Below are 14,190 nucleotides of genomic sequence, written 5' to 3'. Positions count from 1 at the left end.
GTTTTAAACCAGGAGAATTGGTTATTGAAACAGCTAATGTATTAATTCGATTCACTGCTGAAAATCTTGTTGCTTAGTGTTATAGATCATACTAGAGGAAACCCATTGAATCAATGAAGATTTAATGAATCAGCTTCTCCATAAGTTCTATTGGTTCAAATGGGCCTACTCTAATTGCAGTTTACTGTGCGGAAGTAAGTAGCAGTTAAATTAGATCTATTTGAATCAGTTGAGCTTGGAGAAGAGTTGACTCAGCAGATCCTCATTGATTTAGTGGGCCTGCTCTGGTGCAATTTTCTGTGCTACACAGAAGGAACTGCTACTACTTTTTAGCGACTTCAGCTCTGTCTGGTACCTTGTGGGGACCTATTCTTACTTTATTGTTATGTGCTACCAAGTCAGATAACTAACTTATAACAACCCTAATAGGCTTTTCAAATGAGTGTTTTATCAGCCCCCCCCCCCCGCATTTTCATGACAGAGCAGGGGAAATAAATCTCAGGTCTCCTGAGTCCTAGTCCATTATGCTAGCCACTACATCACCCTTGGGTACTCTATCCTTGCTTTAGGGAGCATTAAATAAGTGATAGGCAAAAAAATGTGCTAATAGCTATACCCAGTATATTGCAACTGGAATAAAGGGATCTTGTGTCTTCATCCAGTTAGGGTGGAGTAGTTGGTGTGCCTCCATCTGCCCCTCTTTGCCTAAATCACTATGGAGTCCCTCCTTCTCTGTTCATTTGTCACTGCATCATGTCCTTTTGTATTCCTATGAGAAAGGATACAGTTCATAGCTCAGAAGTGCCCACAAATAGCCAAGATCCTTGCTTTTTGTGCTTAGGATTTTTTAAACTAGAAAAACTCTTTGTACTCTTTTTCTGTTATAAAAGATACTTTGATGGCTTGAGCCTTACACTGTATTTTTTCCACCTTTTCTAGTTGTAATAATCTTTGGGAGTTAAGTTATATTGTTGTGTACGTTTGATCATCTAGCCTTTTTTATTGTTCTGTTGAATGAAGATTAACAGACTAGATATTAATGGGGGAAGGAGAAATGCTTGTTTTGACTGATTATGGCCATACTACTTTAAGAATCAGATTTGCTGTTTGGTAGTACCTATTGAATCAGCTTTCCTCTTGGAAAACTAGATTGCAACCAGAACCAGTAATGCTTTCTTGCAAACTACATGTGGGGAATAGGGGGATTACAACTGGTCCATATACTGTATTAGCGATTTCACATATAGGTTGCTGCAGTGTGTTTGACACAGAGCTTCGCTTAGAGGGCCAGCTCAAATGTAAGCTCCCAATATCTTAAATACACACAAAACTATTAACATACTGAATCCAATTGAGAAATTCACCTAATTTATATTTGTTATTGGTTTGACAAATAAGTTCAGCCTTGATAGAAAATACTTACCCACCTGTGGTGCTATGTGAATAGACCCCAGTTTTCATCAGTTGAACTCTTTGCTTTAGATACTTTGTGACCTTTAAAACAGATTATGACCAGTGGTATTTGAAACAGTTTGACAGAAGTTTTTTTAGGTTAATTTGGAAGATTTTAGAGGTGAATGAAAGAGGAGAAAAATCAAGTTTTTAGAGGGCAGAAATTTACAGAGATCAGAGTAGGCTTACCAGTAAAAGCAGTGGCTCCATTTCTTTTTTCTTTTTTTTAAGTTATTATACTGTACCTGGACATAATCTAGTGTGAAACTGTTCTAGTTCGAAAGCAAGGATAAGCAGCCAAGCATGTTGCCTTACAATGCTTCATCTAAATTACACTTTGTTCATATTCTTGATGAATTTGAAGTAAAAAAATGCTATATTTCTTGGATAATAAATGTTACTGGGTGCATTTGTTTAGAATAAGGAGAAAATTGTTCCTCTTTATTGTTTTGTTTCTAGTATTTTAATTTTGATAGATTTAATATTTTAGTTTAAAAATAATTCAATTGAGTGTAGTGGAATCCAGCCCTCCATATAAGACATTGAGACATGATTGGTTTCTGTGTAATAATGTATTCTTTATTATCATAATAGTCCTATTAAATTCTTAATTACCTGAACAGTTTTATTAAATTCTGGATGGTGGTGAAGAAAATGTTATTTGTATATTTATGTTTCTGATAAATGTTTTTACAGGAACACTTAGTCAGTCTGGATGAGCCAGCTTTGGAAGTTGGGCACCAAGTTCTACATAGACAAGAGCAAACAAAGATCATTCGGTTTGAGAGGCAAGCGGAAGAATTCCTCCATGCAGTCTTTTATCAGAAAGGTTGGTCGTGATGACATAGTTAAAGTGGTATACTGGGCATATTGGTCTTTATGAATGGCATTTCCTTTGAGATAACTGTATATTGTATATTGCTTCTGCATAGCTCTTCATTTCAGCCTCCACATTTTTTAAAAAAAAAATAAAGGATAGCGGCTGGATCTTTTACACACATCTGTATGAATTACTAGGATGTGCAAACTGTTATTGGTCACCATTGCACTGAATACATTTATTAAATGCATGTTGTAAAGCAATCTTTTAACATGCCTGTAAGGGTATGTTAAAAGATCATCTAGCTATGCCTTCTGTTTAGAAGAGTATTCAATACACTTAGTGTAAGATTCCTTTAAAACTGATATTGTTCAGTCAGAAATAAAGGTTGTCTTTCCTTAGAGTGCAGATGGAGCTGGATAGCTTATAAGACCATTTTGGTACCATCCCTGGAGTATCTTGGGGAGTCTAAACCAGCCCTTTCTGTGGGCACGTGAGCCATGCCAGTGCTGCTGCCCACGCCACCCCGATGCAGGATTTCATTGTTATTATGTTGGAAAAGTGGAATTGTAGTAGACAGAAAACACCAAATATTTGCTTGGTGTTCAAGAAGAAATGGAAGAAATACTTCCATTCACATAGAAGACTGTATTTTATCCTCATAAAACTGGCTGTGTTAAAAATCACTGTGTGATTTGAAGAATTTATAAATGCCAAATATCTGGCTGCCAAAATGTGGTTACTATTGTGGAGCTTTAGTGAAGCAGATATCCAGTTCCAAAATTTGTTTGAGATAACTTCAGTTAGTAGATATACCCTCTGTATTCAGGATACTACGAACGTACGAAAAATGTGTATGAACTTGAATGATTTGTGTTTAAATTTTTCTGTATATAACTTGTTAAATGTTCTAATATTTATAGACAGTCCTAGGGTCTCTGACCCCAACATTCCCCTAGTGGCCCGCAAGATCATGCAGCGGATGATCCGGCAATTTGCTGCAGAATATACCTCAAAAACTAGCTCTACTCAGGATTCCAGCTCGCCCAATAGCACAAAGAACCAAAGCCTGCTGAAAGCATCTCCGGTTGCCTCATCCTCTGCGGGTGCAACAGCTCAGAACCCTGTGCTCAGCAAACTTCTCATGGCTGACCAGGACTCACCCTTGGACCTCACTGTCAGAAAGTCTCAATTGGATCCTAGCGAACAAGGTATGCATGCCACGCTTGTGTTCGGAATCTTTTAGATCCGTTTGAAATACCCTACCAGCTAATAACAGAGAGCATAGAAGTATGGTAGGGTGTGAATAGTCAGACATAAGGGGGGGAAAACTTTGGTAAAACTGAAGAGCTGTGTGCTTGTCTCATATTAAATACAGTACATTGCAGATTGACTCTGGAAGTGTTAAAAGGGAAATTTCTCTTTTGGGAAATTAGTTATGGAAAATTAATAGGCTTGATTACATACTGCTAGCCTCCATGGAGTGCATTTTGACTCCTGTCCTATTTGGGAGTGTTTTTGAAATGTGATATATAGTAGAATTCTTGTAATTCAGTGCTGAATGTTCATATTTTGCTGCTGCAGCCGACATATTAAATGTGATTTTGCTTACTTTAAATACAGTCTTTTAGTTTTGTGGTTATTCTTTTTTCTGTATTCAATCCTGTAAGATCTCTTGTAGAGGTGTACTTGTATAATGTATACTTACAATGGCATATTGTGTGTAAGAGACTTATGGAGAAGGGTTGTTATAAAAATGTATGGACTTGGGGTTATTTAGTAGCCAGCCACCATTTGTATGCATTCCTCTGTTTCCTCTTAGACAGCTCAGACATGAGACATTGCCTTTCCCACAAATTCCAGGCTGAAGGGAAGCATATTTCATGTTATAACAGAATATTGGAAATAATGTACTGTAGTTCTGGAAGGAGTGTGAAGTTCCTTAATCTTGTAGTGGGCTTTAAAAAAAGGGAGACTTTTAATTGATTATATGTGATTCCAAAGCCGTGCATGACATAAGATACAAAATCTTTGTTTCATTTCACACTGTCAGTAGGAAATAGTTGCTGAAGTCTCAGCCAGGAGTGGAAAACTGTGGTCCTCCTGCAGTTGATGGACAGCAACACTCAGCATTGCTTGCCACTGGATAGGGCTAATAAGGACTGCAATCTATCAACATCAGGAAGCCCACAAGTGGTCCTTCTCTGGTCTGTGTTGTGGTTGTCATTGATAGTTATATTTATGAATTGGCCATGCGAGTTTTAAACTATTCTGTGTGAAAAGAAAAACTGAGTAGTTTATTAGAGCAATGCTGCTAGAGTAGTTGCACATTTTGTTTTCCCTTCTTGTAACTGAGCATTGACTAGAGTATATTTCATTTTAGAGTTATTCAAAACTCCTAATCTCTTTAAAGCAGTTATCTGCTGTAAGGGTGGGTTATTTATATGCCACCTTGACTCAGTTGATAAGAAGGACATAAAAGTCCACAAATGAAGCACTCTGGTGGATTGTGTACATGTTGGAATCTGTTGAGGTTTGGTTACCACTATTGTTTCATTGGAGGATGAGTGTGACAGTTTAGAAATGGGTGGCGAGATAGGATACTAGGAACAAGCATAATACCCAGTCTAAATTATTATTTTATATGTATGGGAAAGACCAGTGGGGAAAAAGAGCTGAAACTTCTTGTGAGAAGGGCCAAGGCAGTCCTTGTTTCCTGAGCACTGGGGAATATCAAGTTTAGAAGTCATGAACTTGGCATAGTGAGAATTCTGACCTCTGTAAGGGTTAGCTCTGCCTGGGCCACCTTTGGGCTAAGAGAGATTTAATGCTCTCACTGATTTAGATATTTCAGATTGGTTCTAATTTGTTAGAAATTGAGTTTTCCATAATACTTTTTAAAAATTAAAGTACCATGCCCAATTGCTGAACCATTATTACAATTATTTATAAATTATAAGGAATGTTTACTCAGAATAAAATCCTTCTGTTTTTATTGGGACTTACTTTTAGGAAGTGTGCATTCTTCTTTGTGGTTTTTGTGATCCACAGTAATGGGTTATTCTGTGCCTGCTCAGATGTCCTCGGAATCTTCCAGAGCCTAGAAAGCTGTTTGCCCCACTCTCACATGTCACACACATTTCTCCACCCAACAGTTAGCTCGAAGTTCCATTTTGATGCCACTGAATTTGCAGCAGTCATCGAGAGCCTGATGTGTTTTAACTTACGTAAATAATTCTTCAGTCTTATCTCAGTTAGCCCTGCTTTCGCCTTAAAACTATTTTTTTCGTCACCCATGTATAAGACACCCCCAATTTTCTAAACCAAAATTCAGAAATCATTATTTTAAACATTAGAAAGGAACACATTTTTATTTGGTAATTAGGCAACACTTACATGCCAGTACTATGGTGTGGTGGTGCTGTGGGTTAAACCACAGAAGCCTCTGTGCTGCGAAGTCAGAAGACCAGCAGTCGTAAAATTGAATTCACACAATGGAGTGAACCCCCGTCGCTTGTCCCAGCTCCTGCCAACCTAGCAGTTGGAAAGCATGTAAAAATGCACCACAGTGGGAAGGTAACGGCGTTCCGTGTCTAGTTGTGCTGGCCACATGATCATGGAAACTGTCTGTGGACAAAACACTGACTCTGCGGCTTGGAAACAGGGATGAGCACCGTGCCCTAGAGTCAAACATGACTGGTCTAAATGTCAAGGGGAACCTTTACCTTTTACTGTGATGTTATGCATCACCCTTACCGGTCACTGTTACACTGTCTACACCAGTGATGGCTGAGTCTGAGTGCCCAAACTGAAAAAAAAACAAAAAACCTGGCGGGTGGAAGCAGAGGGGAAGATTCGAGGCATGGAGCTGCCTGCAGACCCCACTCCAGATTCGCCTCCAGTCGAGCCCAGCCACGCCACTGTCTATAGCTTAGGAACACGGCTGGCCTGCCACCAGTCAGGGCACTAGTACCATGGCTGCAGCCGCCTCCTCGGGTTCGGCTGCCGGGAGTAGCGATCTGGCAACTTATGGCTCATGTGCCCATAGAGAAGGCTTTCCATGTCAGCTGTGGCATGCGTGCCATAAGTTTGCCATCACTGGCCTACGCTCTTTGGCATCATCTTATATTTGTATAAGGCTTGTGATTGTCTCTGCAAACAGAGACAAGCTATTGGCAGCTTAACTCGTGGCTGGAGGCAGACGGTTTGCAGACACATAGGGTAGGCAGTTTTGCAACCACACGGTTTTCTCCTCGGCTTGCTTCTATGTGAAAGACAACCCTCAATTTTAACTCTTAACAATTTTAGGAAAAAGTATTGTCTTTTACATGGAAAAATGCGGTAAATTTTTTAAAATAAAGAACTCTAGTTTCCTGTTTCCTTTTTTTCTTGCCATTTATGATTCAAAATGCGATACTTGTAAAAAATAAAATCCCTTTCACAGATGGACACTCTAAGTGTATCTACTGCTTAGGAGAGGAACATCAAATACAGTCTTGCCAAATCTGTAAAAAGTTCACAAAGGTCACCACTAGAAACAGGCAATCAAGACTTAAGTTGTATCTGTAGGAAATATCACTCTAAGCACTTGACATGATCTCAAAGGAAATAATCAGTTATGATCTGCAAGACTCCTAAGTTGGTACTCGTGGAGTCTAGCCAGATTAGTTTGACTGTAAGTACCCAGGATAGATTGCTTCTACAGCAGACACCACTGAAATAAATGACTTCAACGCTGTACACTTCAAAACTCACATCTTTGGTATTGAAGAAAAGGAAGAGACCTGTTTCAGACAAACTGCAATTGAAAAAGGCAAAAATTACAACTAAACAAGGGAAACAATTGTCATATGTGGTGGTACATCCATCAGCTCTACAGTCTTCAGCTTCACAAATTAAGGAATAAAATGAATTAGCCTGATGGGGTCATTATTGGAGGAAGACAAGGCTCTACATCTTTCCCCCAGTGTCACCCCACCTTTTACTCACTATGGAGTCATTTAATTTCAGAAAGTGAGCCTGCATTCCAGCAGACCTGAAGGGTAACAGAAAACAGAGTGGGAGACACCAATATTAGAAACACCAGCATCATTGTTGGAGTTGTAAGTACCTAAGCCATTGGCATGGAGAAATCTCCAAAATAATAGGCCTCCTCATTTTCTGTATGGGCAGATGCCAATGGGGAAAACTTCTGTCCACCCCCTTTCTTTTTCAGAGCTCCACCACAGTTTTATGTGAGTGCAGAATGACTATTTACATTGCCCTACCTTGGTTTCCAGAGTGCAGAAGGAATGAGATATACCACCTACCATGGGCCAAAGCCATGTTTCCCAATTTCAGAACACCAACAGACTTGGCATGGAAAACAGAGGATGTTTGTTTTAAAATGTCTGGAGTGTTCTCATTATACACTTGGAAATGTACTCGCACAGCATCAAGATCCTCAACATCAGATTCAGATTCTGAGCAGCCTTCCAGTTAAGGCAAGGTTGAAAGCTTCAACCCCAAATGCACCTTGACACTGATGTTAAAAATCGAGGGAGCCCAACACAAACAATGCTTGGGCCTGTAGTGAACAATGCTCAGCACCTAAACCCTCTCAAATAGCACATCAGAAATGAAAACGGCTAAAAGGACACATAAAGAGCACTCATCTGCTGATTCCAGCTTCAGCTCTTTGATCCTGAATGGATCAAGATCATGGGAATCAGATATATCTTCCCAAGATTTCCATCAATCACCGTTGAAACTGACATCACATTGTGGATGTTGACCTATAGAAGTGAATAAAAATTTGAAGGAAAAAGAAAGAGAGAGAGAGAAAAAAACTAAAGTAGAATAAGTTCAATTACCTGTGCTGCATCCTTTAATCTGGAAGCCAGTATTCAGTCTAAAATTAAGACCAAACTTGTGAAAGAAAAAAGAAAGAAGAGACCATTGAGTAGAAACAAAACAAAACTCCTCAGATATTGAAGATGGTAACATCTCTTCCCCAGAATCTCCATCACTTTCAGCATCTTCCCAGGACTTAGATGTTGGTGATACTGACCCTCCGTCACCATCAAAGAGCATCAGATCCTTTTCAGACGTGATCTTCAGAATTGTACTGCAGCCAAAACTATGCTCACGACCTGGGGTTCAATCCCAGGTAGCCGGCTCAAGGTTGACTCAGCCTTCTATCCTTCCAATGTCGGTAAAATGAGTACCCAGCTCGCTGGGGGTCAATGTGTAGCCTGCATAATTAACTTGTAAACCGCCCAGAGAGTGCTTGAAGCACTATGGGGCAGTATATAAGCAGCACGATTTTTTGCTTTTATACAAGTAGAGGCCCAAATACCTCCTCCTTCTTGGTCTCATCCTCTTTTTACAGGATCGAAAGAAGTACTGCCATGCTTGTCCATATAGCTACACTGTCATAAGAAGACAAAGTTCCAGATAGAGTAGTCCTAAAGTGAGCTGGAATTTTTAGCATATATACATTACTGAAACAGCGATGGCTACATTGGCTCGGGCATGTCATGAGAATGGCTGATGGTTGGATTCCAAAAGATCTCCTATATGGAGAATTAGTGCAGGGAAATCACCCCAGAGGGAGACCACAGATGCGATATAAGGATGTTTGCAAGCAGGATCTGAAGGCCTTAGGAATGGACCACAACAGATGGGAAACCTTGACATCTGAGCGTTCAGCTTGGAGGCAGGCGGTGCCTCATGGCCTCTCCCAATTTGAAAAGACACTTTTTCAGCAGGCCAAGGCAAAGAGGCAGTCCCCAAACCAGCAGTATCAGGGAGCTGGACAGGGGACAGTCTGTATTTGTCTTCAGTGTGGAAGGGATTTTCGCTTTCAAATTGGTCTTCTGAGCCACACTAGATGCTGTTTCAGGTCCTCCATTCAGAGCACGTTACTGTAGTCTGGAGACTGAAGGATGCCTAATCAGAAGAACATAATTAGAGCCCTGCTGGATCAGGCCATGGGCCCATCTAGTCCAGCTTCCTGTATCTCACGTGGTCCCACCGGATGCCTGAGGGAGCACACAAGACAACTAGTTACCTGTCTCCTGATACCCCTCCCCTGCATCTGGCATGTTGAGGTACCTTCCTTTTAAGCCTGGAGATTATTCATTCCTATCATGGCTTGTAACCTGCAATGGACATTTCCTCCAGAAATCTGTCCATTCCCCTTTTGAAGGCATCTAGGCCAAATGTGATCACCACATCATGTGGCAAGGAGTTCCACAGACTTAACAACACTGGGTAAAGAAATATTTTCTTTTGTGTGCTCTCATTCTCCCAACACTCAAATTTGAGTGGATGTCCCCTGGTTCTGGTATTGCATGAGAGGGGAAAGAGCTTCCTTCTATCCACTTTATCCATCCCCCTGCATAATTTTATATGTCTCAATCATGTCCCCTCTCAGGACCTTTTCTCTAGAGCCCCAAATGCTGTAGCCTTTCCTCAGAAGGGAGGTGCCCCAGCTCAGTCATCATTTTAGTCGCTCACCTTTTTAGTCGCTCTCTTCAACCCTCAGCAAGGCTTGTTCTTCTGTGTGTTTTAAGATTTTATCTTAGATGAGGCTTTCCACCATCTTCCCTGAAACAGATGTTAGGTTAACCGGGTCCCCCCTCCTTCTCTTTTTAAAGATTGGCGTGACATGTCCTGTCCTCCAGTCCTCTGGCACTGTAGCCGTTTTAAGGGACAATTTGTATAATTTAGTTAAAAGATCAGCAACTTCATTCCTCAGTTCTTTAAAAACCCTTGGGTGGATACCATCTGGGCCTGGTGACTTACTGATCTTCAATTTATCAATTAAGTCTAAAACATCCTGTCTTTTAACCTGTATCTGATTTTGAGTCATTAGTCAGGAGGTGCTGTTTGGGCAGTGGAATCTTTCCTCATCAGAGGGAAGTTAGTCCTTTGGAAAGCAAGGGTTTTTGTGTCAGATTTTCGTGACCCCCCCCCAACATGAATAGTGAAAGAGATCACAGCATGATCACTATTCCCTAGTGGCTCAATGACATTCATGTCCCTAACCAGGTCCTGAGTACCATACAATATTAAATCTAGAGTTACCTGGCCTCTGGTGGGCTCCATGACAAGTTTCTCCAAGGCACAGTCATTTAGCATGTCAAGAAACCCAGCCTCTCTTGACCTGAGCATGCATTGACTCAGTCGATGTGAGGATAATTGAAATCCCCCATGATTACAATCCTGTCCCTCTTGGACACCTCCCTATTTTGTCTTCTCATTTGAAGATCCCCCTCAAGTTTTTGATCTGGAGGACGATAGCACCTCCCCATTATCACATTGCTCTTTCGGCCTGGTAGTTTAACCCACAGTGTTTCTATGATGGAGTCAGACCCGCCGTCCATCTTCATTATGCTGGATTCTACCCCTTCCTTGACATAGATGGCCCACCCAACCTCCAACATGCCTCTCCCTATGCCTCCTATAGAGTTTATAGCCTGGCATTGTGGTATCCCACTGGTTCTCTGAATTCCACCTGGCTTTTGTTATGGGCACTATAGCAATGTTATCCCTAGCCACCAAATGTTCCAGCTCTCCCATCTTTGCTCGGACGTTTCGGGTATTTGCATAAAAGAACCTGCGTACGGGGTCCCCCCAGAAGGCCTGCTTGCTTGTTTCTTCTTTTTCACAACTTCTCATTGTAGTGGACCAACTATCATGTCTCATCACACTCCCAGTCCTAATTTCTACACTGTCATCACGTTGTGGTTCTCTACCCTCATTTCACAGGGATGAGGAGTTCCGAACTGGATGCCGCCCAGCTCCTGTTGGCTTTCCCCCAGGATTCAGTTTAAAAGCTGCTCTGCCACCTTTCTGATGTTGTGTGTCAGCAGTTTGGTTCATTCAAGTGAAAGCCCATCCCTCTTGTGCAGGACCGGATTGTCTCAAAACAATGCCTAATGAATCTAAACCCCTCCCCCTGACACTACCGTCTCATCCATGCATTGAGACCCCTGATCTCCGCCTGCCTAACTGGCCCTGCACGTTGAACAGGTAGCATTTCAGAGAATGCTACCTTTGAGGTCCTGGATTTGAGCTTCTTCCATAACAACCTAAATTAGGCCTCCAGGACCTCGTAGCTACATTTCCCCTCGTCATGGGTGCTGACATGCACCACCACTACTACCTCGTTCCCAGCGCTCTCTACCAGCTTATCCAGACAAGACGTGATGTTCGTAGCCTTTGCACCAGGCAGCAAGTCATCATGCGGTCATCAAAACCATCACAAACCCCTTGCTCTATGTTTCTGAGAATTGCCCACTATAGCCCCTTCCCCCCTCCTCATGAGGAGTATCCTCAGTGCCTGTTACCTGTAGAAGGGATCCCCTCTAAGGGATGGTTTCCCTCTTGTCGAGATTGGCATCTTCCAGCCTGGAGGCTTCCAATCCCAGCAGTTGAGGAGCTGCTTTTCTGTGGGTGGGATTATGCCTGAAGGTCTCTGGAAGTCTCACCATGGTCCTTCTCTTCCTGTCTCTGCTTCTCCTGGTCCGCAATCAAGACCTGAAGGGAGTGACCCTGTTCCCTGAGTTCTTGGAGTTCCTTGCAACGAGGGCACACCCATGACTTTTGCCCAAGAGGCATATAGTCATACATACTGTATCTTACCATGTACAACATGACAGTTTTCCCTAAAATAATCAAAGGAAAAAATGAGGGTCATCTTATAAACGGAAGGAAGCAGTCGCACGTGCACACTCGGGCACCTCTTGCTGCTGCCTGCTGTCACCCAATTGCCTCTTTCAGAGCTCAGGGCTTGTCCCCTCTGTGGCCGAGGTGGCAGCAGCAGCAGGAGGCAGACGGAAGCGAAGGAGCATTCACACATGCTCCGGTGCCTCTTGATGCCTGCCTCCCCCCCCCCCGCCCGATCACCAGTGGGCTCAGCTCAGTCTCTGCCTTGTCCCCTCCATCCCCTCCAGGGGTGGAGAAAGCAGGTGGCATAGATGAAGGAGCATTCACACGTGCTCCAGCACCTCCAACTGCTGCCTCCCCCCCCCCGCCTGCCTGATCACCGCTGCCTTGTCCCGTCCCATGGTGGAGGCAGCGGGAGGCGTGCGCTGGGGCACCTCTTCCTGCCTCCTTAGCAAAGGAAAGGCAGCAATGGCTCTCCTTCCGTTTTTGCTAAACCCAGCGTGCCTTTTGCTAACCATCTCAAAAGATGAAGAAAAGTGGCAGTCACTTTGACAGCCGCTTTCCCATGCCTTTTGCCAAGGCACGGGGCTTAGGAAGAAGGGAGCCCTTTGATCCCTGCTTTTTGGGGTTAGAAAAAGGGGGTTTGTCTTATACTTTGGGATGTCTTGTAAATGGAAAAATACGGTATGTTTTGCACTTGGTGCAAAATATGGGATAGCCCCCCAACCCACTGCTGTCTGACTGCATGCTGATATTTGTTTAGAGCTTGCCAAACCTTTTCTCAAGGAAAGTGACAGGCAGTATCTGGGGCCCAGGCTTTCTCGCCCTGCTGGTGAACTCACACAGCTGCTAAACTCGCTGTGTCTTCTTACCCTGCACTTTTTTGCACTGTGGCACTTCATTGCAGGAAGCACTTGCCCTTGAGCCCTGTCATCATTATTGGACTTGGTGAAATAATCTTGGAAGAAACTATTAATTCCCCAACTTTGAGAAGGCTCAAAAATTTATACAAGATACAGGATAAAGAAACAGGATTTCTGTTCAAGCATCCATAGCCAAATTTGATTTATCACCAAAGAATCCCAAACAGGAATGAAGGGATACAATATAGCAACACCAATAACTAGGGAAAGTATAAAGATGGATTCCAAATGGATACATAATTTATTTCACCTCTGCCATGGGAATCAGAGTGGCAAATTACCAGGCGGCTGTGCTGACATGTCACATTTTCTTGTAGAAAAAAAAATACAACCTCTACTCCACAGTCTGCCAAAAGACAAAAGAATTCTGGCACTAGCTTTGCAGCAAGAGGAAAGGTACTAAGCGTTGTCTGCTTGAGGCCTTGCCACACACTGGGTTTATTTTGCCCCCCCCCCCCTCTACAGACTGCAGAAAAGAATCTAACAGTGGAAGTGGTGTTAAGATACTATGCCTAGTTAAGGTAATATGGAATAACAGATGACTCGAGCATGAATTGAGGAATTATCTTTTGATGCAATACTGCAGTTTATCCACTGTGCCTCAAGGCTCCACAAGAACAATGCAGTCACCTCAGGTTTTAAAGGAAGAGATACAGATAGTATTGCAGTAAGATGCAATATAGTTGGTTCATGATGAGTACAAGAGTTGGGTTTTTTATTTCTATTATTTTATGCTTCCTAAAAAATATGGCCTAAGACTAATACTGGTCTTAAGAACTATCAACTCCTACATATAAACAAAGAAGCTCAAAATGCTAAAGTTGTCTACAATCACCTTGTTGAAGAAGGCAGACTAGTTTGCTGTGATATAGCTGAAGGGCGTTTATTTTCACATTTTAATACAAGAACATTGTTGTAATCTCCGTTTTACCTTGGACAACAAGATTTACAAATTTAAGGTCCTCCCTTTTGTTCTATCCATAGCACACAGTCTTCACCAAATACATGGACTCTGTAGCAGTATACCTCAGCCTTCATGGCATCTCTGTTTTTCCATTCATTGATGATTGTTTGTGTGTTGCAGAATTAGAGATAAGAACACACATGTTAACTTTACACTAGGACTGTTGTCAATCTCAGCTTACAGGTAAATTTTAAAAAGTCATATTTGAAGCCAACATGCGTAATCCAATACATTGGCACAGTACAAAACTCAAGAATAGCAAGAGCTTTCTTATCACAGGAAAGAATAGAGAGCATCACACACTGTGTGAAAAAAGAATGGGCAAATACCATACTGACAGTACAAAGTTCAAAAGCTGTTCTGGTACATAGTTTTAA

The 14,190-nt window shown here is 42.1% G+C and overlaps 1 protein-coding gene across 30 annotated transcripts in view; it reads left to right on the top strand.

The window, feature by feature from the left end:
• LCOR (ligand dependent nuclear receptor corepressor) overlaps nt 1-14,190 on the top strand; it is a 103,522-nt gene that overhangs the window by 40,901 nt on the left and 48,431 nt on the right. For all 30 annotated transcript variants that reach the window (XM_020790876.3, XM_078389429.1, XM_078389435.1 and 27 more), the window contains 2 exons: nt 2,149-2,281; nt 3,196-3,483. In XM_020790876.3, the coding sequence (XP_020646535.3) occupies nt 2,149-2,281; nt 3,196-3,483 (421 nt within the window). The remainder of the gene's footprint in view (nt 1-2,148; nt 2,282-3,195; nt 3,484-14,190) is intronic.

Source organism: Pogona vitticeps, chromosome 3 (genome assembly GCF_051106095.1).
Source record: "Pogona vitticeps strain Pit_001003342236 chromosome 3, PviZW2.1, whole genome shotgun sequence".
NCBI classification, from domain to species: Eukaryota; Metazoa; Chordata; class Lepidosauria; order Squamata; family Agamidae; genus Pogona; species Pogona vitticeps.
The sequence above is the reverse complement of the archived record's forward strand: the minus strand, read 5'-3'. Positions and strand labels throughout refer to the sequence as shown.